We start from the raw sequence: 26,268 nt of genomic DNA, 5'->3' as shown, positions 1-26,268 counted from the left end.
AGTAACTAGAGGTGCGCCTCAGGGGTCAGAGTTGGGACCACATTTGTTTACAATTTACATGGATGATTTGGAGTTGGGGACCACGTGTAGTGTGTCAACATTTGTGGATGACACTAAGAGGAATAGTAAAGGAAAGTGTGCAGTAGACTCTGAAAATTTGCAGAGGGATATAGATAGTTTAAGTGAGTGGGCAAATGTCTGGCAGATGGAGTACAATGTTGATAAATGCGGCGTCATCCATTTTGGTAGGTATAACAGTAAAAAGGACTATTATTTGAATGGTAAAAAAAAATTGCAGCTTGCTTCTGTGCAGAGGGAGCTGGGTTTCCTTGTGAATGAATTGCAGGTTGATTTGCAGGTGCAACAAGTACTTAAGAAAGCAAATGTAATTTTGATTATCATTGCTGGAAGGATTAAGTTCAGAAGCAGGGAGGTTATGTCATAGGTGTATAAGGTGCTGGTGAGACTACATCTTGAGTACTGTGTCCAGTTTTGCTCTCCTTATTTGAGAAAGGATGTACTGGCACTGGAGGTGGTGCAGAGAAGATTCACTGGGTTGATTCTGGAGTTGAGAGGGTTCGCTTTTGAGGACAGACTGACTAGACTGGGATTGTATTCATTGGAACTTAGAAGAATGAGGGGGAATCTTATAGAAGCATATAAAATTATGAAGAGAATAAATCAGATAGAAGCAGGGAGGATACTTCCACTGGCAGGTGAAACGAGAACAAGAGGACATGGCCTCAAAATTAGGGGAGGTTGCAGATTTAGGACTGAATTGAGGAGGAATGTCTTCACCCAAAGAGTTGTGAATCCATGGGATTCTCTGCCCAGTGAAGTAGTTGAGCCTTCCTCATTGAATGTTTTTACAGCTAAGATAGACACATTTTCGAACAGTAAAGAAATGAAGTGAGAAGGTGGGTAAGTGGAGCTGAGACCATGAATAGATCAGCCATTATCTTATTGAATGGTGGAGCGGGCTTGAAGGACCAGATGGCCTACTCCTGGTCCTAGTTCTTATATTTTTATGTATATCCCACAAAAACTTAATCAAGTTTGTGAGACACTATTTCCTATGCACAAAACCATGCTGACTAACAATAATCAATGCTTGCCTCTCCAAATGCATGCAAATTCTATCTCTCAGAATCCCCTCCAACAACTTACACATTACTGATGTTAAACTCATTGGTTTGTTGATGCCGGGTCTCTCCTTACAACCTTTCTTAAATAAAGGCACAACATTAGCCACTCTCAAGTCCTCTGATACCTCACCTGTAGTCATAAATGATACAGATATCTGCAGTAGGAGCCCCACAATTTCTTCCCTAATTTCCCACAAAGTCCTGGGTACGCTTGATCAGGTCCTGGATATTTATCCATCTTTATGTTTTTTTAGGACCTCGAGCATTCCCTCTTTTGTAATGTGGACTGCAACAAAGTAATATTTATTTTCCCAAGTACCCTTGCCTCCATTTCTTTCTCCACAGTAAAAACTGATGCAACATTTTCATTTAGTATCTCTCCCGCCTCCCATAGATCCACACACACTTGTTGATCTTGGAGGGGCCCCAACTCTCTCCCCATTTGCTCTTTTGCTCTTAATTTACTTGTAGAATCTTTTCAGATGATGCTTAACATTGTCTGCCAAGGCTATCTCATGTCATCTTTCCGTGATCCTGTGTTTCCTCTTAAGAAGTTAAACTATCTATATCCCTCTGCAAACTGTCAGAGTCCTCTGCACACTTTGCTTTACTATTCATCTTAGTGTTATCCACAAACATTGACACACTACACATGGTCCCCAACTCTAATTCATCGATATAAATTGTAAACAATTGTGGTCCTAATACTGATCCCTTATACTCGTCAAGAGATTCACTTGATCAATGTTGACTAATCAATGAATCCTTTTTCTTGAACACAGCCTCAATGTCCTTATTCTTCCATTGTTTCCTATTCTTACAAGCCTTACCCTTCACTCTTTTCAGGAACATAATGCCTCTGAACTCTATATTTTAAAAGCCTCCCATTTGCCAGTCATCCCTTTATCTGCAAACAATCTATTCCAAGCAACTTTTGAAAGTTCCTGTCTCATACCGTCAGAATTTACCTTACTCCAATTAAGAAATTTAACTTTTATACAAGGCCTATCCTTTTATGTAATGCTTTTAATACTAATAGAATTATAATGAGTTGTCTGAAAGTGCTCCCCAGCTGACATTTCAGTCGCTTGTCCTACCTTATTTCCCAGGAGATGGGCAATTTTTGTTCCTTCTCTACTAGATATATCTATCTTTGATGATCTGAAAATAATTGCTTAGAAGAGCCACGGAAGCTGTTTCAATGATAAATTTAAAAAGGAATTTAATATTTATACTTTAAAAGGAAATATTCCAGAGCAGTAGGAATAGAGCCAAGGACTGAGACTATTTTTTTAGTTCTTTCATAACAGGCTGACTGGCCTTCTCCTGCTCTGTAAGATTTTCTGATTCTATAATCTTAAATTCTGCAAAGCTGCAACGTAAAAATGAATACTTCTTATACAATGTAACTAATGAGTTAAATGGACTCCATGTCTCAGCTACTCTCAAATTTACATGATTTAGGAACTGCAAAGTCTCAAGATATTGAAGTAACTTTAATTCAATATTATTCGCATCAAACCGCTGCAATATTGAGGCTTACAGGAATTACACATGGTACACAACCCCTCTCAAAAGCTAGCAGGGAGTGTTTGTGCAAGAACTGCATATTTTGCAACTTATGCTGAAGTTTGCAACATTTAACCAATCAGGATGTCTGAAATTACATCACACTCTCACCACCAAAGACCCGAAGCTTCATTTTAGGGCAATGAGTAGTGAAACTACAAGATTAGCAGAAAAAACACACTGCTCAAAGACAAAAATACTGAATATTGTGGTCCCCTTTTGGAATGGAACTTTCAAAAAGCTTTCATGTTAGTTTTGACATCTGGAAAAAAGTGACATTTTAAATGTTTATTTCAGTTTTCCAATGCACTTATAAAATGTAAATCGTTCTATGTCATAGAATTCAATGCATACGAACTCTAAAATATTTAAGAACTAATTATCTTGAAATATATAAGATTTTGAGTTGGTTTGACAGGGTAGATGTTGAGAAGATGTTTCCATTAGTGAAGGAGTTTGAAACAAGGGATTTTAGTTAAGGAATAAGGAGACACTCATTTAAAAATGAGATATGAAGGAACTTCCTCTCTCAGGGGAGTGAATATCTTGAATTTTCTATCCCAAAGAGATATGGAGGCAAGATCGCTGAAAGTATTTAAAGAGGAGGTAGTAGATTTTTTTGAAATATTGAATAGTTGAGGGCTATGATGAGCTCATAAGAAAGAGAAATTGAGGCCTGGGTTCAGATCAGCCACAATCATACAGATTGGTGAGGCTGGCATGAGTGGTTGAATGTGCAACTTCTGCTCACATTTTTGATGTTAATTGCAGTTGAAAGGTGTCAGCTGTATAAGCTGCAATACTACAATCCATTCAGGAAAATGATTTCCTCATTACTTTGATTCTGGGCAGACATAACCTTAACATCAAAGATTACAAAACACACCAGATGTAGTGACTGAAACGATGCTATCCAAATGGATCTCACAGACTATGAATTCCCTGATTGGGGTTGTTAATCAGGGAGTTCTGGCTGACAGATTGCAAAGAGGAGCGTCAGGAGTTCTGCTCACTCTAGGAGATGACTCTATGCTAACTGCATCAGTGTTGCGTACTATGCGCATGTGTATAAGGGGTAACTTGGTGATGGAATACCAGCCTTCACGGACTTATTTCAAAGGCGATAAGAGAAAAGCTCAATTGCAAAGGAATTGCTTGCAACAGTTGTCTTTGAATTGAGCTAAACATTTCAGGTATCATGCCGCTATTTGGGAAGCTTTACATTTTCGATACTGCTATCAAAGACAGGATCCAGTATGTGGCAAGGATGCATTATCTTTTCCAGGCAAATGACATTGGAGCAGACAAAAAGCAATGAGTAAGCTTCCTGACAATGTGAATGTGCAGCTTTTTCAGTTGTTAGGAGCCTAACTTTCCTGCAGGGACCAGATACTAAAACCTTTCAAATGTTGACAGATTTAGCAAAGGAACAATGACCCCAAGCCTCCTTAATTCTAAGATACTATTGATTTTACTTGACAGCTTGAGAACCAGCGAAGCCCGTATTGCGAATTTTGATGAGGATAAGATGATGGGCAGAGGCATGTTGATTTTGGTTTAACCCTAAGTGAGATGCTGAGATGCTGTTTGTAAGTGGGGTTAATGATGCAATCATGCAAAAAGTGCTGGCCTCAGAAGCCCGACTGGCCTTCAAAGAGGCACTACCACTGGCTTTATTGTTAGAAAATGTGGTGAGTGGAGTTTATGAGTTACAAGGTATGCTGAAGGAAGTGGGAACCCTTTCCAAGCTGACTGAGCTTGGGGAACACCACTTGAGTGAAAGCATGACCTCTCTCAGGATATATCCTAAACAGAGGGATCCTAGATCAGCCCATAGCAAAACCCCAAACAAAGCCAGGCTTCAGCTAAACAGTTAAAATTTTCTTGAGGATCTGGGCCATCAGGCCATTGTAGTTGCTGCCAGCATGAGGACTTGAGACAGCAAAAGTAAGAGAACTCAGGCTAGTATTCAGAGAGTTCACACTCTGGAAAGTCCACCAACAGCTGGTTTGGGCGAGTGAAATTGCTTAGTAACATCCAAATCAGAACCAATCAAAACAAACATCTGATTAAATGGTCACTCAGTTTTAGTAGTACTTCAGTGATTGTAGAAACTGCCTTTACAAAATTTGCTCTGGACTCCAACCCTTAAGTTTGTGTAGGACCTTGGCCAGGCTGAGAACGTATACCATGGAACCTCTACAGATTAAAGGTACAATGTTGGTTTTTGTCTCTTATGAGAAGCTTTTGGTTCAGTGACTGTGGATTGTAGTAAAAGGTTTAGGCCCAAGCTTGATGGGGCAAAACAACTTGACTGACTCAACATTTTTCAATTAGAAAATGGATACCCGAGTGAAGTCTTTGTTAAATACCAAGAAGTTTTTGAGGGACGTCTAGGGACTATCGAAGTGGCCAAGAAGCAATTCCATAATTCCTAATGCCATTTTCCTTATGTGCAAAAGTACAGGCAGAAATTAGGAGGCTGGAAAGCAAAGGAATTATCAAACCAGTACAGTTTGCAACACCAGTTGTGCAGATTGTGAAGCCCAATGGGTCACTTCGCTTTTGTGAGGATATCAAACAAATAATGAACTGTTTTTTGCACCTGGATAAATATGCATTTCCTTGCATAGAGGACTTGTAGACAAATCATGAAGCTGGACATTAGCCATGTGTACCCGTAATTGTGATTAGATGAGGACTCCCAGAGGTATACTACAATTAATACCCATTTGGGTACAGAACTGCCCTTTGGGGTATAATCAGCCTGCACCACTTTTCAGTGGATGATGGAGAACATTTCAGAAGGTCTACCCCTGGTTGTCATTTATCTGGATGATGTGCTAATAACCATGAAGACCAAGAAAGACCATATAGAAAACTTGGACATAGCACTTAAACGTTTCTCCAAGGTGGAGGTCTGCCTTAGGAGGGAAAAAAATTATGTTTCTGACACCCCAAGTGATCTACTTGGGCTACAGGGTTAACAAAACCAGGTTACACTCTTGGAAGATAAAGTGAGGGCAATCAAAGGTGCCCCGGCTCCCATGTCTGTACCGAAGCTTAGGTCTTTCCTTGGGTAGGTGAATTAGGCTGAGAATTCACATGTAACCTGGCATCCATCCTGGCGACTTACATTTGCTATTGAAAAAGGGTCAGCCTTGGAAACGGTCTCATGCCCAAGATGTAGCCTTTAGGGAAATGAAGAAGCAGCTGGACATGAATAGAGTTCATTCGTGGGGACAACAACTGAAAAGCTGCAAGCATCTTTTACAGTACATGGTCTCTCGGAGGTGTTGGTTACAGGCAACAGGCCATCATTTACCAGCAGGGAATTCAAGTATTTCCTCGTCGGATGATAGTTGGCATGTAAGGACACCACTATATCACCCATCGCCCAATGGTATGGTATAAAGAGCAGTCCAAACTTTGAAGGCAAGCTTATAGCTACAGCCTACAGCTTAACTTGATACCAAACTATCCCAGTTCCTGTTTGATTATAGGACCCCCTCACACACCTATAGGGATGGTTCCAGCAGAGGAGCTAATGGGAAGAAGACTCTGTACCAGCTTAAAACTGAACTTTCCGGACCTGACAGGGAGGGTTAAATTGCACCAGGAATGCTACACAAGACTCCTCTAAGTGAGTGAGGCAGTTTACTTCAAGGGACAAAGTTTGGCATTGAAACCATTAGAATGGTCCTGTATGGGTAAAAGGCATGTCATTATGAGGTCAGGTTCCATGATGTACAAATTTTTTGTAGGTCAGATGGTCCTGAACAAGCACATGGACCACATAAAAGCTGCAACCTCAAAAACAGGGCAGGAGCAAAACATAACCACTTCCTTAAAACATCTGGCAAATCTGTCAGAACCTAGCATCTTGTGTTCTAGCGTCAAAGAAACTTCTGAGGGTGAGATAAGCATGGCAGATGTTGTGGCCTTGATGCCATTACTGCCTGAGGAAGAAGATCAGATTCAGCCTATATGCTCCTGGCGCAAGAGGCAGGCTACTGACTAGTATACACTGCCAATGCCTGAGGCAGAGTCGGAGGAATGAGACTTGGTGCACAAATGCCCCAGGAGAAGCTACAGAAAAAGGAATGGGCCTATATCCCAGGAATTAGAGGGAGGGATGTGGTGATTGGAATGATGTCAGCCAGTTGGATATCATAGAATATGAGTTCCCTGATTTGGGCTGTTAGCCTAGTCCAGTGAGGGAGTCGTGGCTAACAGATATAAACAGGAGTGTTTGGGGTTCTGCTCAGTCTACGAGCTGGCTCTGTGGTACCTGAGTCAGTGTCATGTACTATGCATGTGTAAATAAATTGTGACTTGGTGACATGGTACCAGACTTCATGGAGTTATTTCAATAGAGTGTTGTGGTAATGTTACTGCACCCCAGGCATTGAATCATCATTCAAGTAATGAATAAGAAATTCCATTTGTGATCATTTGAGAATTAGAATTTACGAAATCTGGAAGAGACAGTGTCCGTAAACATGGCCAGTTTCAGGATGAACTGGGACCCCAGCTTCTCACGGCTGGTAGGAGTAGCTGTGAATTACAGACATGCAACTCGTCTCCACATTCTTGCTCTACCATATAGCCACCCATTTCAGGCTCTCCTCAAATTCGGAAGCTAATGCACAATTCTGTAGCTCTGAAAGCAATGAGTGCTCAAAATGAAATTGAATATCATCAAAAGCAGTCAATGACATTGCATAAGATACCACTCAAATAAAATAAAATCTGACAGAAAATAAATTGGTATCCCTCACACCAAATAATGAAAACACCCCTAGTATAGAGTCATATAGGTATCTACTACTGCTCATGTTACAGGAGCTAATAAAGATACCCCTATTCCTTCATCCAGATCAATAAAGACACCTTCACTCTAGGTAGCAAAATAACCCTCACTCCAGGTAATAAAGATACCACCACTCCAGGTAATAAAATTACTCCCATTCCAGGTAATAAAGTCACCCTCCACTCAAGGTAATAAAGTCACCCCAACTCCAGGTAATAAAGATACCACCACTCCAGGTAATAAAGTCATCCCCACTCCCGGTAAAAAAGATACCACCACTCCAGGTAATAAAGTTATCCCAATTCCAGGTAATAAAGGTACCTCCACTCCAGGTAATAAAGTTACCCCAACTCCAGGTAATAAAGATATCACCACTCCAGGTAATAAAGTGACTCACACTTCAAGTAAAATAGTTAATTCCATTCCAAATAATAAAGATACCCAAATTCCAGGTAATAAAGAATCACAGACTCCCTGTAGTGCAGATTCAGGCCATTCAGCTTATCAAGTCTGCACTGACCCTCTGAAGAGCATGTACCCTATCTCTACAACTCCACATTTACCATTGTTAACGCACCTTGCCTACACACAATGGGGTGGTCTCATTCCAAGTAATAAAGTTACACAATTTCCATGTATTAAAGATAACACTATTACTGCTAATAAAGTTACACCCACCCCGGGTAATAGTTACTTAAAATAAAGGTAATAATGTCTCCCCAACTGCCAGTAATAAAGTTACCCTAATTGCAGGTAACAACCCCCATCCCAGGTCATAAGTTACCCAAATTACAAGTAATAAAGATATCCCACTCCAGCTAAATAAAGATACCCAAATTCTAGGTATTACAGATAACACTATTACTGCTAATAAAATTACTCTCACTTCAGGTAATAAAGTTACATCAACTTCAGGTAATAGTTACCTAAATTCCAGGTAATAAAGTCAACCTGCAACTGTGGGTCAGAAAGTTACCCAAATTCCAGGTAATAAAGATATTCAAATTTCAGGTAATAAAGATACTAAATTCCTGGTAACAAAGATACCCCAATAAAGTTACTCCCACTCCTGATAATAAAGAAACCCCCACTGTAGATAACAAAGAAACTCCTACTTCAGGTTATTAAGCTATCCAAATTTCAGGAAATAGAGTTGTCTTTATTCCCAGTAGTAAAGATACCCCCACATTAGGCAATAAATTGAGTCTTGAGCACATTATCGTAGTTGTCACTCCAGTGTAGCTCTAAATGGAGGGTTGCACTGTCTGAGTTGCTCTCTTTCCAATCTGTTAAATTGGCTCATGGCTATAAAGTTGTCAGGCTAGCACTTTAAGAGGTACAGAAGAATGTTTACTCTACTGCCAATGTTTCCCAAACTGTTTATGCCGAGACTTAAGTGATTATTACAAAAGCAGAAATTGCTGGAAAAACTCAGCAGATCTGGAGGCAACTGTGGAGAGAAAACAGAGTTAATGTTTCTGGACTCAAAATATTAATTCTGTTATGCTGGAAGACCTACTGAGTTCTTTAGAAATTTCTGCTTTTGTTTGCGATCTTATATCGGTCTTTGTTTTATCTTAGCTGATTATTGTCTGACGGAGCTTGCTGTTTGTAAATTGGCTGCTGCTTTCCACATATTTCAACAGCGACTAAACTTTATTAGTTGTGAGATCATTTTGATTGCCGAAGTGTTATATTAGTCCAAATTATTTCTCTTTTCTTTCTATTTTAATTCATTTGTTCTTGGGTTTTGGTCAGGCTTTGGGAGTGAAAAAGGTGTGAAAATCTTTCCTCTAAACTGTTACTTTGATAGTCTGGCAGTGTAGATGTAACTGAGATGACCTCATTAAAAGAAAGACAAGGATGACTGCAAAAATTAAAAATTGATGCCAAAGTCAACATCCATAATTAAGGAAGTCATAGCTTTACACACTATACTGCTGTTCATGTCCAGTAGAACCATTGTGAGTGCCCAAAAATGTCCTGACTTCAGTAAATGATGGCACCGGCAAGCAAGAAGTTGGTTTGAAGTGTGTCCACTTCAATGCCAGGAGCGTCTGGAATAAGGTGGGTGAACTTGCAGCATGTGTTAGTACCTGGGACTTTGATGTTGTGGCCATTTCAGAGATAGAGCAGGGACAGGAATGGTTGTCGCAGGTTCCGTGATTTAGATGGTTCAGTAAGAACAGAGAAGATGGTAAAAGAGGGGGGGGAGGTGTGGCATTGTTGGTCAAGGACAGTATTACAGTTGCAGAAAGGATGTTTGGGGACTCGTCAACTGAGGTAGTATGGGCTGAGGTTAGAAACAGGAAAGGAGAGGTCACCTTGTTGGGAGTTTTCGATGGGCCTCCGAATAGTTCCAGATATGTAGAGGAAAGGATAGCAAAGATGATTCTTGATAGGAGTGAAAAAGACAGGGTAGTTGTCATGGGGGACTTCAACTTTCCAAATATTGACTGGGAACACTATAGTTTGAGTACTATAGAACATAGAACATAGAACATAGAACAGTACAGCACAGAACAGGCCCTTCAGCCCACAATGTTGTGCCGACCATTGATCCTCATGTATGCACCCTCAAATTTCTGTGACCATATACATGTCCAGCAGTCTCTTAAATGACCCCAATGACCTTGCTTCCACAACTGCTGCTGGCAACGCATTCCATGCTCTCACAACTCTCTGTGAAAAGAACCTGCCTCTGACATCCCCTCTATACTTTCCACCAACCAGCTTAAAACTATGACCCCTCGTGCTAGCCATTTCTGCCCTGGGAAATAGTCTCTGGCTATCAACTCTATCTATGCCTCTCATTATCTTGTATACCTCAATTAGGTCCCCTCTCCTCCTCCTTTTCTCCAATGAAAAGAGACCGAGCTCAGTCGGGATGGGTCAGTTTTTGTCCAGTCTGTGCAGGAGGGCTTCCTGACACAGTATGTAGATAGGCCAACAAGGGGTGAAGCCACATTAGATTTGGTACTGGGTAATGAGCTTGGCCAGGTGTTAGATTTGGAAGTAGGTGAGCACTTTGGTGATAGCGATCATAATTCTGTTATGTTTACTTTAGTGATGGAAAGGGATAGGTGTATACCACTGCGCAAGAGTTATAGCTGGGGGAAAGGCAATTACAATGAGATTAGGCAAGATTTAGGCAGCACAGGATGGGGAAGGAAACTGCAGGGGATGGGCACATTAGAAATGTGGAGCTTATTCAAGGAAAAGCTCCTGTGTGTCCTAGATAAGTATGTACCTGTCAGGCAGGGAGGAAGCTGTAGAGTGCGGGAGCCATGGTTTACGAAGGAGGTGGAATCTCTCTTCAAGAGGAAGAAGAAGGCTTATGTTAGGATGAGATGTGAAGGCTCAATTAGGGCACTTGAGGGCTACAAGGTAGCCAGGAAAGACCTAAAGAGAGAACTCAGAAGAGCCAGGAGGAGTCATGAGAAGTTGTTGGAGGATAGGATCAGGGTAAACCCTAAGGCTTTCTACAGGTATTTAAGGAATAAAAGAATGACGAAAGTAAGATTAGGCCCAATCAAGGATAGTAGTGGTAAGTTGTGTATGGAGTCAGAGGAGATAGGGGAAGCACTAAATGAATATTTTTCGACAGTGTTGTCGAGGACAATACTGAGATATAGGCTACTAGACTCGGTGGGATTGAGGTTCACAAGGAAGAGGTATTAGAAATCCTACAGAGTGTGAAGATAGATAAGTCCCCTGGGCTGGATGGGATTTATCCTAGGATCCTCTGGGAAGCCAGGGAGGAGATTGTCGAGCCTTTGGCATTGATCCTTAACTCGTCATTGTCTCCAGGAATAGTGCCAGACGACTGGCGGATAGCAAATGTGGTTCCCCTGTTCAAGAAGGGGAGTAGAGACAACCCTGGTAATTATAGACCAGTGAGCCTTACCTCAGTTGTTGGTAAAGTGTTGGAAAAGGAATTAAGGGATAGGATTTATAATCATCTAGAAAAGAATAAATTGATTAGTGATAGGGAGTTTTGAGAAGATTTGTAGTTCAGGTTGAGGTTCTAGACGTGAGTTTGCTCGCTGAGCTGGAAGGTTAGTTTTCAGACGTTTCGTCACCATTCTAGGTAACATCATCAGTGAGCCTCCGACGAAGCGCTGGTGTTAAGTCCCGCTTTCTATTTATCTGGTTAGGTTTCCTTGGGTTGGTGATGTCATTTCCTGCGTTAGGGATAGTCAGCACGGTTTTGTGAAGGGTAGGTCGCGCCTCACAAACCTTATTGACTTCTTTGAGAAGGTGATCAAACAGGTATATGGGAGTAAACTGGTAGATGTGGTGTATATGGATTTCAGCAAGTCGTTCGATAAGGTTCTCCACAGTAGGCTATTGTACAAAATGCGGAGGAATGGGATTGTGGGAGATATAGCAGTTTGGATCAGAAATTGGCTTGCTGAAAGAAGACAGAGGGTGGTAGTTGATGGGAAATGTTCATCCTGGAGACTAGTTACTAGTGGTGTACCGCAAGGGTCGGTGCTGGGTCCACTGCTGTTTGTCATTTTTATAAATGACCTGGATGAGGGCGGAGAAGGATGGGTTAGTAAATTTGCAGACGACACTAAGGTTGGTGGAGTTGTGGATAATGACGAAGGATGTTGTAGGTTGCAGAGAGACATAGATAAGCTGCAGAGCTGGGCTGAGTGGTGGCAAATGGAGTTTAATGAGGACAAGTGTGAGGTGATGCACTTTGGTTGGAGTAACCAGAAGGCAAAATACTGGGCTAATGGTAAGATTCTTGGCAGTGTAGATGAGCAGAGAGATCTTGGTGTCCATGTACACAGATCCTTGAAAGTTGCCACCCAGGTTGACAGGGCTGTTAAGAAGGCATACAGTGTTTTAGCTTTTATTAATAGAGGGATCGAGTTCCAGAACCAAGAGGTTATGCTGCAGCTGTACAAAACTCTGGTGCGGCCGCACTTGGAGTATTGCGTACAGTTCTGGTCACCGCATTATAAGAAGGATGCGGAAGCTTTGGAAAGGGTGCAGAGGAGATTTACCAGAATGTTGCCTGGTATGGAGGGAAGGTCTTACGAGGAAAGGCTGAGGGACCTGAGGCTGTTTTCGTTAGAGAGAAGAAGGTTGAGAGGTGACTTAATTGAGACATGTAAGATAATCAGAGGGTTAGATAGGGTGGTTAGGGAGAGCCTTTTTCCTAAGATGGTGATGGCGAGCACGAGGGGGCATAGCTTTAAATTGAGGGGTGAAAGATATAGGGTAGATGTCAGAGGAAGTTTCTTTACTCAGAGTGTAGTAAGAGAATGGAATGCTTTGCCTGCAACGGTCGTAGATTCGGCAATTTTTAGCTACATTTAAGTCATCATTGGACTAGCATATGGATGTACATGGAATAATGTAGGTTAGATGGGTTTCAGATCGGTATGACACGTCGGCACAACATCGAGGGCCAAAGGCCCTGTACTGTGCTGTAATGTTCTATGTTCTAATGTTCTATGTTCTATGTTCTAAATAATGCATCTGTTCCACTACCAAAAATATCGGAAGAAATTTTTCTATGTTCTATGTTAACTATCTCCAACCTTTCATTGATGTTTTCCAACATGAGATCTACTACTACATCCAATGATAAAGCAATTAAAATGGCACTACGTACTGTGTCTACTGCATTGCTGTCTCCAGCATTCACCTGATATACAAATGATATCAGCCAGAATCTAATCAGGAAGTGCTCTGCAACAACTCTTTCCACATGGGCAGTATTGTGCTGTGTTTCTCAATTTCCTTTTTGCAAAGGCAATGTTTGAGATAATGATCTCTTGCACACTAGCCTAAAATAACCTTTAAGCTCAATGGTGCTTCAACCCGTTTCAAGTGGAAATGTGAGTTTATCACTGGTTCTGCAGGGAAAGTAACTATTCAACCTCTTCACCTTACGTTACCAGGTTTCTTTGCTCATTCAGTGATGTCATTTTTTCTTGCAGTTTGCAGTTTCTTGCAGTTTCCATCTTGCAGTTTCAAGTTCTTCACTGCTTTTCTAAGTCTCTGCTGTTTTGTGAACACTGAATATTGCTCTGAATTGCACTTCAGAAGTGCTTCGTAGTTTACCTCATTTAGTCAGTCTAATGGTCAGTGTTGATGTTGTATTTTGATCAGTCCTGTGGTCAGTTTCAATGCTGTTTGATTAGTCCTGTGGTCAGTTTTGGTGTTGTTTGGTCAGCCTTGTGGTCAGTTTCGGTGTTGTTTGGTTAGTCTTGTGGTTGTTATGATATCACTTTAAATGGGAACAAGCGAATGAGCAAATAGCCAGGATGTGGAATACGTGACGAGAAGCCTTTGCACAGTCTAGTTTGTAATGTGACTAAGTGCGCCTGTGATTTTGTGTAACAATAGTTGGTACAGGAAACTTCAAAGGTGACAGTATATCATAGAATCATAGAATTCCTAAAGTGTGGAAACAGACTCTTCAGCCCAACAAGACCACACCGACCATCACATCATCCCACCCAGACCCATCCCCTTATAACCCACCTAATCTACACACCCCTGAACACAACAGAGCAATTTAGCATGGCCAATCCACCTAGCCTGCACATCTTTGGACTGTGGGTGGAAACCACAGCACCTGGAGGAAACCCGTGCACATGCAGGGAGACAGACTCCCAATGGTGGATTTGAACCTGGGTCCCTGGTGCTGTGAGGTAGCAGTGCTAACCACTGAGTCACTGTGCTGCCACTTGCAGCAATAGTGAACCACATGTCAGGGAAGATACAACTCAGTCGTTTAATTCTCCCAGAAAATATAATGCAGAAGAACACTTTGGAAGATATGGAGTGAAACAGCATTGTTCAACATGAATATCTTCACCCCAGCTTGTGCAATACATGCTGAAGAAAGATGGCTCATTCTGGGTATGCTTGGACCCAAGACATATAAGTATTACTTTAAAGAGATACCCACATAAAATTACAAGTCTAGAACAATGGGAATCTAAATTCAATAGAACTAAATTATTTTCCAAGTTGGACTCCAAAATTGGATATTAGTCAGTTCTTGAGGTAGAAGGATCTTAAGAACTCACAAGCTTCAGGACACCATTGGAAAAATACTACTTCCAGAGACTGCCCTTTGATTAATCCAGCAGTACATGCAGAAAGTATTCCCGGACACACATGTATTACCAATGATACACTAATATTATGAAAGGCAGTCCAAAGAAATTTCACTAGGTTGAACCTAGGAATGGAGTGACTGTCTTATGATGGAAGATTCAACATATTGGAGTTGCATTCCAGGTAATTTAGAATAATGAGAGGGAACCTTAATGAAATATTTAAGACTCTTACAGGGCTTGACAGAGTAGTTCTTAAAAGGTTATTTACGTTTTGAGAGAAAGTCTAGGACCAGAGGATACAGAATAAAGATTGCAAGTTAAACACATGGATGAGGAGGAATCTTTTTCTGTCAGATGGTGGTCAATATGTGGAATTCTTTATCACAGAGGGATGTCGAATTTGGGTTACTAAGATTATTCAAGGCTGAGAAAGGCCAATTTTTAGTATTATTGAAATCTAAGAATATGGGGCTAAGGCAGGAAAGCAAATTTGAAGATTATTCGTTCAGCCATGATCTCAGTGAATGGTGAGGTAGACTCGATCAACTGAATGACTTTGTTACTGCATCCTTTGGTCTATAGTCTTATATTAATGATGGGTAAACCCATGGAAGAGCATAACCAAAATCTATACTCACTAATGATAGCCGCTCATTGTGTCGGAAGTGTCTTTAAAAGCAAGAAATGTCACTGCATTCCAATCAGATTAACTTTCTCAATTCTATCAATCAAGAAATCTATACTGGCCCAGGAAAACTCAAAGTTGATGCCCATGCTGACTTGCTAGAACAAAGAGGAGCTGCAGTAACGCATCAATATTTTGACCTCTAAGCACTTGACAAAACTTTTTAACAATCATTGAAGGGTATTCTACAAGGATGGCAGAAGACCATAAAAGAAATAGTCTTAGAGTTTGATGCATCTCAAAATTTTAACCACAATGGCCAACCGTCCTAGAAGATGAAGGAGTCAGGGCGGGAAGGGTGAAGGTGCAGCTCTATAAAGGAAGTGAGACAGGATGTCCCTCCCACCTCATTCATCAACATTATACCAAGAAGTAATGATACAACCTCAACTTGGAACTCTTTCTTAGCTAGAACTCTGACTGCATTCAAAGGCCAGCATTTATTCTGATCTTTAATTGTCCTTGAGATGGTGTAACGTGTGCTACCAGCTATATTGGAAGAGAACAGACAACCTTTCTTCATGTTCATGCGTGGTTTCACTGAGAGAAACCAGTCCTAAGTATCAGCTGCAACAAGGAAAGTAAGCATTTTAATTGAGCGTAGACAGCCAAGCTTCCCTGCCTCCAACATGAACCCTGAGACTTGAGCTAATCATCCCAGTCTTGACCTCCAATCTAGATGCTAACCCTGACAGTCTCAATTAGCCTCAATTATTAATTCTTGGGAATGTATGTGTAGTTTGCCAATACTTCAACTAATTAATTTTACTCAGAGAGAACTCAGGGTGGTTGACAAAGTACTGTCAAGTCCTGGCTGATATATTTGGCCTCATAGGTGAGAAAAAGCACATGTTAAAAAAACGCACCTCATGTGTTTTTTGAATCTTTCTCTTTTCACCTTAAAAATATGCCCCCCTGTCTTGAAATACCCCACCTTAGGTAAAGACACCTGCCATTCACCTTATCTATACTCCTCATGATTTTACAAACCTGTATAAGGTCAGCCTTCAACCTCCTACCCTCCAGTGAAAGAAGTCCCAGCCTATCCGGTCTCTCCTTATAGTTCAAACCCTCCATTCCTGGTAACACCTTGGTAAATCTTTTCGGAACACTCTTCAGCTTAATAATGTCTTTTCTATAACAGGGTGACCAGAAGTACTCCAGAAGAGGGCTCACTACCATCCTGTACCATCTCAACATGAAGTCCCAACTCCTATACTCAAAGGTCTGAGCAATGAAGGCAAATGTGCTAAATGTCTTCTTTAACCACCCCGTCTTTATGTGATGCAAACTTCAAAGAATTATGCACCTGAATCCCTAGGTCTCTCCATTCTACATAACTACCCAAGGTCTTATTTTGAATTGAATAAGTCCTGCCCTTCTCATGAAATAACATAACAATGAGTACAGAGGACACAGTCATTGAGCATAACTACAATATGTCTGCACCTGTTGCGATCTGACACCAGACATTTCCCTTCAAATTCTATCTGATCACAGTGGGCCATAAGGCCTCCTACTGCTGCATAACGTTTCTGTGATCCGATGCAAAGACCATAGTGATGAACTCCTGACGTCCATTTGTAAGGCAGTTCCTCTTTAACACTCAGGCAATTAAACTTCATTGTACTGTCATTGGTCAATGCTCTCGGAAAAACATTGATAAATGTTCCAAACACGTAACTATGCAATGGTAGCTTAATTAACACATTCACTCACCTAAAACTTAGTAGGTAATTTTATAGAAATTTTTAAATGAACTATGCAAAGTACGGAATGCATTGTTTTGTGTGAATAATGCTGTATTATGATTTACAAATAACAAAGTGTATGAGAAGTTTAATGATAATTTTCTGAAAAACATAGGAAACAAAAATGAGTAATGAGAAGTTGGAATAAATAATTTCCCAATTCCAATAGTCACTATTTCTTTCCAGTCCAAATGCAGCAGCTGAACAAATAGCTGCACAAAAATGTCTTGAATTTGACCATGTATAAAATGGGTGATCAGTGAATCGGAAGCTAGTTTTTCAACTCTCTCCAGTTTCATTTCTCAGTCAATGGTAGAGACGTAATATGGCTGTTAATTTATTGACCCCCCAATTTACATAATCAGAAAAAAGTCAGGATCAACAGGAGTCCACCAGTTGATAAATGAATTTAGCTGAATTGAATATTGAGAACGTGTAAGCATAAATGGAGCTGGTCCTGAACAAGGTGATCAAATGTGAGACTTCCCTATTGTCATGCAAATGCTGGAAAGTGTTCTGTGCAAAACAACTGACAAATAGCATTACATTGTGCTATGTGTCGAATCACATACAGACCAATCATGTTAGGTCAGTATGATATTATACAGCTCCCGCACTGTACCTGTGACACTCAAATCATTTTTGGAAGTACTTACGGCACACGTAGCGTAGGGAACTTCTGAATGTCATTTTCGGACATGCTCTGTAAATTAAAAAGAAATGCTTTGTTTAGAAACATAATTGTTTTTAATGTAGATACACTAGAATCAAGTATAGTGAATCAATTTAAAGCAGGTGTATAAAGACATAAAGAGTGGCAAATGAAACTAGGTTGGGTTGTACAATTTTGTGTGAGATCTGTTAAAATCTTCTGGTCGTTTCCTACAACTTTGTTTCTGAGGGTTTGCTATGGATATCTGTTAGATTGGACTATATTTATTGAAAAATGTACAATTGAAAAATGCCATTGCATTCTGCAGGATGACTGACCAGGAAACTCCTGTTCTTACCACCTGCCATCTGGCATACTAGAAGGATTTACAAACTGACAATCAACCTGCTGACCAAGTTGTGAATATATACTTCAGGACTTATAAGTGGGATTCGAATTTAGATTTTCTGTTCTAGAGGTTGTGATGCAAGACAACTCCTCCCAATTAAAACCAACTAATAGAAAAACTGGTTCAAACAACACTCAAAGAGACTGGATGAAAAAGATCAGTTGGTCTATTGAAGCTATCATGTTCTTCAGTGTAAATCCCTTACCCACCTGTACTCCCTTTCTAGTGGGTGCAAATTCCATGATTCTCCCCACCTCCCTCCCATAAACATTTAGATCCACCATGACCACTGCAATCTCCCTTCAAACTGAACACTCCTTCCAACTTCCTCCACCAGCTATCTAAACTACAGGAAAACTGAAAGTGAGTTGCTGTTGAATTTCTCTATGAGGTCTTGGGGATCACTGAGTCTAAAAGTCATCCTGAGAGATTCCTTTCACAGCCTTTCACAACCCTCTATCACCCGCTGACCCTGAGTGGAATTAACAAAGATTTCATTATTAACGTTATATTACCAGTCCATGTCTTTGCTTGCTGGCAAAAGCTTGTTTTTTTGAAATGTTAAACAATTTCTGTTCTTATCTGATTTACACTTTCACGTGACACCTCCTTACTTTGTATCTTGATAAATATAAATAGCTTAAAGGCTGCATTTAATAAGTGCTGAGGTATTAATAAGCAAAATCAACAACTAGTTATCAACAGAGTATTATTGGATAAAGTATCTTTAATTACCCTTGAATAATCCCAAAGCTCTAGCCCACACCACAGAGATTCCTGCACAGGAGAAGCCACCTGGGGTCCATTGTGTATCAATCTCAAACTAATCCCACTGCCTTGCTCTCTCTCTCTTGCTCTCTATCCCTGTATCAATCACAGACTCATCTTTCTGACCCATTCTTCCCTCATAGTCTGTATCAAATCCTAAACCAGTCCCATGGTTGCTGTGTTCCTCCAGCTCCACACTGTGTTGTTGCCTGGCTTGCTGTGTTCCTCCGGCTCCACACTGTGTTATCTCTGACTCCAGTATCTGCAGTTCTTACTATTTCTCTGGTTGTACTTGATCTCTATGGTTTTGTCTCAATCCAAAACTCATTCCGTTGCCCTGCTCTTTCCCCACAGCTCTGTATCAATCCCAAACCAATTCCACTGTCATGCTCTGTCACCATAGCTCTGTATCATTCCAAAACTCATGCCATTTCTGCATTCCTCCCTGCAATCCAATATCAAGCCAAAGTTCATCCAACTGCCTTGCTCTCCCCAAACTCCATATCAATCCCAAACTAGTTCTATTCTCCTTCCATGGCTCTATTCCAGCTTCAAACTAATCCCAGTGACACAGTCTTTCCTCTACAGTCTGTATTAATCACAAACTAATCCCAATGCCCTGTGGTCTCCTCACAGTACTTTATTAATCCCAAACTATTTCAACTGCCCACTTGCTCTCCATAGCTCTTATCAATCACAAACTAATTCCACTATGCTGACCTCTCCCATTGTCCCAAATCAATTGGAAAATAGCTCCAATGATCCACACTCTGTCTCTCCATGGTTTGGTTCTAGATCTAAATTAAACCCACCACTGGAACATTAAGTCCTGTGAAGGTCCTGACCTGAAATATCGATTTTCCTCCTCCTCTGATGCTGCCTGACCTGATGTGTTCCTCCAGCTCCACACTGTATTGATACTATCTCCAAAGGTGCATTCTGGAACAATCCCAGGATTTGGCAATTAGAAAAGTGAACAGTAAGTTTAAGTCTGTGTGTGTGCATGCACACATGTTGTTTTTAGAGCTCCCCTCTCCCACCATAAAGAGCCCGCCTCACTGCCCATTTTGTAGGCTGCCTAGCAGCTAGTAAAGAAAGGAATGAGTTTGTTAGACTGCTTCACTGATCATTTCTCAGTAATACAATCAGGGTCATAGTTATATCACCCTCCTGACCTCTGATATCAGCACCAATCTACAGACCATAACCAGTGTTCTGCTTCACAGAACTCAGAATGCTAACTCTGCTTTCTCTTCACAGCAATTTATACTTTTTGTTTGTTCCAGATCTCCAGCATCTGCAGTTTGTTGTTTTATTTCTGAGTTAAAATCAACCCTGCCTTTCCCAAGCTTGTGCCTTTGTCACCACATTTTGGAGTAATTTGAAAAACTATGTAAGTTTGATCTTTTCTACTCCATGGAGTAGTGTCGCATTCTGGGTTTAATTTTACAGTACAAAGCTGGTCAGATGAAAGGATAACTACTGGGAGAGCACTTTACTGGTAAGTGATTATTAATCAGTTAGATTTAACATCACTATAGAAAAGGAAAATAAACAAGATCAGAGGAAAGGTTCTACATTGACACAGGAAGACTGATTTTACCAGCTGATAAACCATTTAGTCAAACTGAACTGGAAACTGCAATATGAAGATAAATCAGCAACATAGCTGTTGAGGCATTCAAGCAGGAGATTCAAGGGGTTGGAGTGAGTATTTTCTCAAAAATTGGACAACCACTGCCTCCTGAATGACAAGGTGCATAAGGCTAAGATAAGGGGAAAAAAAGGCAAAACATATTGATATTAATTCTGCAGAAAAGCCTAAATGAGTATAGGAAGTATCAGCATGAAATTAAAAAGGAAATTAAGAAAACATAAAGCAGACGAGGAAAATACTGACAAGTAATACCAAGTAAAATCCAGAGATGTTTTAAAATGCAGAAGGAGTAAAAGGATAACCAAAAATAGAGAAGGACATATTGGAGACAAAAAAAGTAGCCTAGATTGAGCAAAGGGTGTGGGGGAGGTTCTAAATGTTTCGGCGGTATTCGTAACACTGGAGGCAGAAGAATTTCAAGGACTGAATGAATCAGCTTAATTGTCACATATACTCAAATGAGTACAATGAAGAGTTTATAAGTCACCACTTACAGTGTCATCTTAAGTACACGGGTACCTAGGTACAGCTTCTTTAGTTACGGATTAGTTACACTGTAACAATGTCACCAATACACAGCACCATCTTAGGAACACAGTAGCTAGGCATATTCCTTAGTTAAAGGATAATGAGAAAGAAGTTATACACAGTATAACCACAGGTCAGAAAAATCTGAAGCAAGTTAAAAAAACAAACATCAATCTCTCTCCAAGGGCTCTCTGCAGCAGACCAATGCATGGGGCCACCACATGGTCTGACAACTGCCTACTGCTACACACTGCACCAGGCCACTTCTGCCCACCTTGTTCTGGGCTACTGCCACCAATCACATTCTGGGCTGTTGCCGTTATACTCCACACTTGACTGCTGCAGTTACTGCCACAATGCTCCGCAATGGGCTGTTGCTGACACAGTTCGTCCTGGGCCGCTGCGCCTGCCTTGCACCGGGCCAGTGGTCATTGTCGTTCCTATTCTGGATATGCTGGTCACTGGTGTCCCCACTTTGGGCCACTGACCCCACTTTGGAAACCGAAAGCTGGCAATTGGGACCGGGGTGTGGGGCTGAGAGTACAAGAAACAGAGGAGGAGAAGAAAACCACAGAAGGTAAGAAAAGAGAGAGGAAAGAAAAATCATAGTGGAGGAGGAGGACTGTGAAATATTGGATGGGATAAACTTTGTAAGAGAAGAAATATTAAAGGTTTGCCATCTTTGAAAATAAATAAATTGTAAGGTGGCTGAAATATATCCTAGCTTGTTAAAGGGAGGTAGGGAGAAAAGTGCAGGGGCTCTGACCATCATTTCAATCTTCCCTAGGCTACAGAATTGAAATTAGAGGTTTAATCAGTCTTAGAAGAAAGAAACAATAATTTGAGTATTTATAGGCCCATTATCTTAACTTCAGTTACAGGTAAATTAACCAACTGAAGAAATGTGTAAAGATATAGAAAGGCATGGATTAGACAAGGGAAGTTAGTATGGGTTTGTTAACAGAGAGTTGTGTATGACTATAATTGATTGGAGGTTTGAAAAGGATAGCGTAGTAGATATGGTCTGTATGGATTTTAGCAAAGATTTTGACAAAGTTCCACATACCTGACTAATCAAAAAGATAATGCCCTTGGGATCCAAGGGACAGTGACAAATTGGATCCAAAATTAGTTTCATTACGGAGGCAAAGGCTAATGTTTGACAGATTTAAAAACTCAAGAATGGGCATCCATGACATGCTGTGGACCATCAAAAGCAACTGAATTATATTCCAACAAAATCTACAAACTCAAGAGCCCATTGTTCTCTCACTCAACAATTACCATCAAGCCAAACGATCAACCGTTGTACATTAGAGAGTGTTGTGGGGGGGCATGTCTGGGGCAGCACAAGGCACAGCTAAAAATGAACTGTCAACTTGGTGAAGTTACCAACAGGACTGCTTCTATGCCAGACAGCAAAGGTAGTAACTGACAGAGTTAAGTGATCCCACAACTAATGTGTCAGATCTAAGCTCAACAGTTCTGCCACATCCAGTCATGAATGGTGATGGACAATTAAACAACTCACTGGAGAAGGAGGCCCCACAAATATCCCCATCCTCAACAATGGAACAGCCAAGACTGGAGGCCTGTGATCATCAGTATGCCACAGGATTAGCTGGGTCCACTGTTATTCATCATTTATATAAACGATTTGGATGAGAATTTAGGAGGTATGGTTGGTAAGTTTGTGGATGAAACCAAGGTTGGTGGTATAGTGGACAATGAAAAAGGTTATCTGGCAATGCAGCAAGATTTTGATCTTGGCCGGTGGGCTGAGGAATGATAGATGGAGTGAATTTTGATAAATGCAAAATTTTGTATTTTGGTAAGGCAAAATGGGTCAGGACTTACACAGTCAATGGTAGGGCTCTGGAAAGTGTTATAGAACAAAGAGATCTAGGTGCACAGATTCACTCCTTTAAAGTGGGGTAACAGGTAAACAGGATGGTGAAGAAGGCTTTCAGCATGCTTGCTTTCATCAATTAGAGGTCTGAGTATAGGAATTGGGGTGTTCCATAGCATCTACATTCCTGGTCAAGCTGTTCCTAAGTTACAGCACTGACATCTAACTGACAATGTGGAAAATTGCCCAGGTATGTCCTGTACACAGAAAGCAGGACAAAGCCAACCCAGCCAATTAACCCGCCTGCCCTGGCCGACATATTGTCTCCGTCTGCTCCTGTCCCCTGAACTCATCTCCACCTATCTGGACTCCATTTTCTCCCCCTTGGTCCAGGAACTCCCCAACTACGTCCGTGGCACCACCCACACCCACCACCTCCTCCAGAACTTCCAATTCCCTGGCCCCCAATACCTCATTTTCACCATGGACGTTCCTCATGCAGATGGCCTTAAGGCCCTCTGCTTCTTACTGTCCTGCAGGCCCGACCAGTCCCCCTCCACCAATAACCTCACCCGCCGAGCCCAACTCGTCCTCACCCTCAACAACTTCTCTTTCGATCCCTTCCACTTCCTACAGACAAAGGGGGTGGCCATGGGTGCCCGCATGGGCCCAAGCTGTGCCTGCCTCTTTGTAGGTTACGTAAAACAGTCCCTCTTCCGCACCTACACTGGCCCCAAACCCCACCACTTCCTCCATTACATTGATGACTGTATCAACACCGCCTCATGCTCCCAAGAGGAGCTCAAATAGCTCATCCACTTCTCCAACACCTTCCACCCCAACCTCAAGTTCACCTGGGCCATCTCCAACACATCCCTCACCTTCCTGGACCTCTCTGTCTCCATTTCAGGCAACCAGCTAGAAACTGATGTCCATTTCAAGCTCACTGACTCCCACAGCTACCTAGAATACACATCCTCCCACCCACCCCCCTGCAAAAATTCCATCCCCTATTCCCAATTCCTTCGCCTCCACCACATCTGCTCCCAGGATGAGGCATTCCACTTCCGCACATCCCAGATGGCCGCGTTCTTCAAGGACCGCAACTTCCCCCCCCACCGCAGTGATCGAGAATGCCCTTGACCGTGTCTCCCGCATTTCCCGCAACACATCCCTCACACCCTGCCCCTGCCACAACCACCGTAAAAGAATCCCCCTCGTCCTCACATACTACCCCACCAACCTCCGGATACAATGCATCATCCTCCAACACTTCCGCCATCTACAATCCAACCCCACCACCCAAGACATTTTTCCATCCCCTCCCTTGTCTGCCTTCTCTCCGTGACTCCCTTGTCCACTCCACATTCCCCTCTAACCCCACCACACCCGGCACCTTCCCCTGCAACCGCAAGAAGTGCTACACTTGCCCCCACTGTACTCAGTGTAGCTTCCTCTACATTGGGGAAACCAAGTGAAGGCTTGGAGACCGCTTTGCAGAACACCTCCACTTGGTTTGCAATAAACAATTGCATCTCCCAGTTGCGAACCATTTTAACTCCCCCTCCCATTCCTTAGACGACATGTCCATCACAGGCCTCCTGTAGTGCCACAATGATGCCACTCAAAGGTTTCAGGAACAGCAACTCATATTCCGCTTGGGAACCCTGCAGCCCAATGGTATCAATGTGGACTTCACAAGCTTCAAAATCTCCCTCTCCACCACTGCATCCCAAAACCAGCCCTGCTCGTCCCCCCCCAACTACATCCCAAAACCAGCCCAGCTTGTCCCTGCCTCCCTAACCTGTTCTTCCTCTCACCTATCCCCTCCTCCCACCTTAAGCCGCACTTCCATTTCCCACCTACTGACCTCATCCCGTCCTCCCTTGACTGACCTATCCCCTCCCCACCTATACTCTCCTCTCCACCTATCTTCTCCTCTATCCATCTTCGGTCTGCCTCCCCCTCGCTCCCTATTTATTTCAGAACCCTCTCCCCATCCCCCTCACTGATGAAGGGTCTAGGCGCGAAACGTCAGCTTTTGTGCTCCTGAGATGCTGCTTGGCCTGCTGTGTTCACCCAGCTTCACACTTTGTTATCCAGCCAATTACTGCCTTGTCAGTGTACTCTCGATTGTCTGTAAAGTGACATCAATAGTGCTTTCAAGCAACACCTGATCACCAATAACCTGCTCAGTGATGACCAGTTTGAGTTTGCCATGACCACATAGCTCCTGACATCATTGCAGCCTTGGTTCAAATTTTCAAAAAAGAGCAAAATTCTAGAAATGAGGTGAGATGTGAGTGACAGCCCTTGACACCAAGGCTACATTCCACAAAGTGTAGTATCAATGTGCCTCAGCAATCCATGTTTAACTGTAACAAGATTTGGACAATGTCCAAGCGTGAATTCCAAGTACAACACAAATGCCAGGCAATGACCACCTCCAATTAAAGACAGACAACCAATCACCACACCTTGATATTCAGTGGCATTGCCATCTTTGAATTCCCCATTATCAATATCCTGGGGTCACCATTGTCTAAAAGTCAACAGGACTCACCATGTAAATATAGTGACTGCAAGAGCAGATCAGAGGCTAGGAATACCACAATGAATCAGTCACCTCCAGACTCCCCAAAGTTTGTCCACCATTTACAAGGCATAAGTCAGGAGTGTTGATGAATTGACTCCATTTGCCTGGATGAGTGTAGCTCTAACAACACTCAAGAAGCTTGGCACCATCACAGTAAACTGGTTTGATTGATACCATATCCACAAACATCCACTTCCTCCACCACTGACAATCAGTTGCAAAAGTGTGTACCATCTACAAGATACGCTGCAGAAATCAACCCAAAATCATTAGACCGCACATTCTAAACCTACAGTCACATCCATTTAGAAGGACAAAGGCAACAATGAAAACCACCACCTGGAAGTTCCTTTCCAAGCTACTCACCAATCTACCTTGGAAATATATTGCTGATTTTTCACTGTTGCTGTTTCAAAATCCTGGAATTCTGTCCCTAATGGCATTTTGGGTCAACCTACATAATATGGACTGCAGTGGTTCAAAAAAACAGCTCACCAACACTTTCTCAGGGCAACTAGGAACAAACAACAAATGCTGGTCTAGCCAGCGATGCCCTAGTCCCATGAGAGAATAAAACAAATTGCCATCTTCTTTTTACAGCAATGGATAGGTTTATAAGCATAATAAGTTGGAAAGTACTCTAACAAGAAATGCATGTACAATCTAGCTAAATGGCAACTCATAACATCACCTAGATGAATTACTTTTCATTTGTGCATCAGCCTTTTTACCACTTCAGGCATTTTGATGTCAAT

The 26,268-nt window shown here is 41.8% G+C and overlaps 1 protein-coding gene across 1 annotated transcript in view; it reads right to left on the bottom strand.

The window, feature by feature from the left end:
* Nucleotides 1-26,268, bottom strand: part of lcp2a (lymphocyte cytosolic protein 2a) — a 167,257-nt gene that overhangs the window by 127,926 nt on the left and 13,063 nt on the right. Inside the window, exon 3 of the mRNA XM_048543731.2 lies at nucleotides 17,711-17,757. Coding sequence (XP_048399688.2) covers nucleotides 17,711-17,757 — 47 coding nt within the window. The remainder of the gene's footprint in view (nucleotides 1-17,710; nucleotides 17,758-26,268) is intronic.

Source organism: Stegostoma tigrinum, chromosome 13, assembly GCF_030684315.1.
Source record: "Stegostoma tigrinum isolate sSteTig4 chromosome 13, sSteTig4.hap1, whole genome shotgun sequence".
NCBI classification, from domain to species: Eukaryota; Metazoa; Chordata; class Chondrichthyes; order Orectolobiformes; family Stegostomatidae; genus Stegostoma; species Stegostoma tigrinum.
Note: the sequence above shows the minus strand (reverse complement) of the source record. Positions and strands in the feature narration are given on the sequence as shown.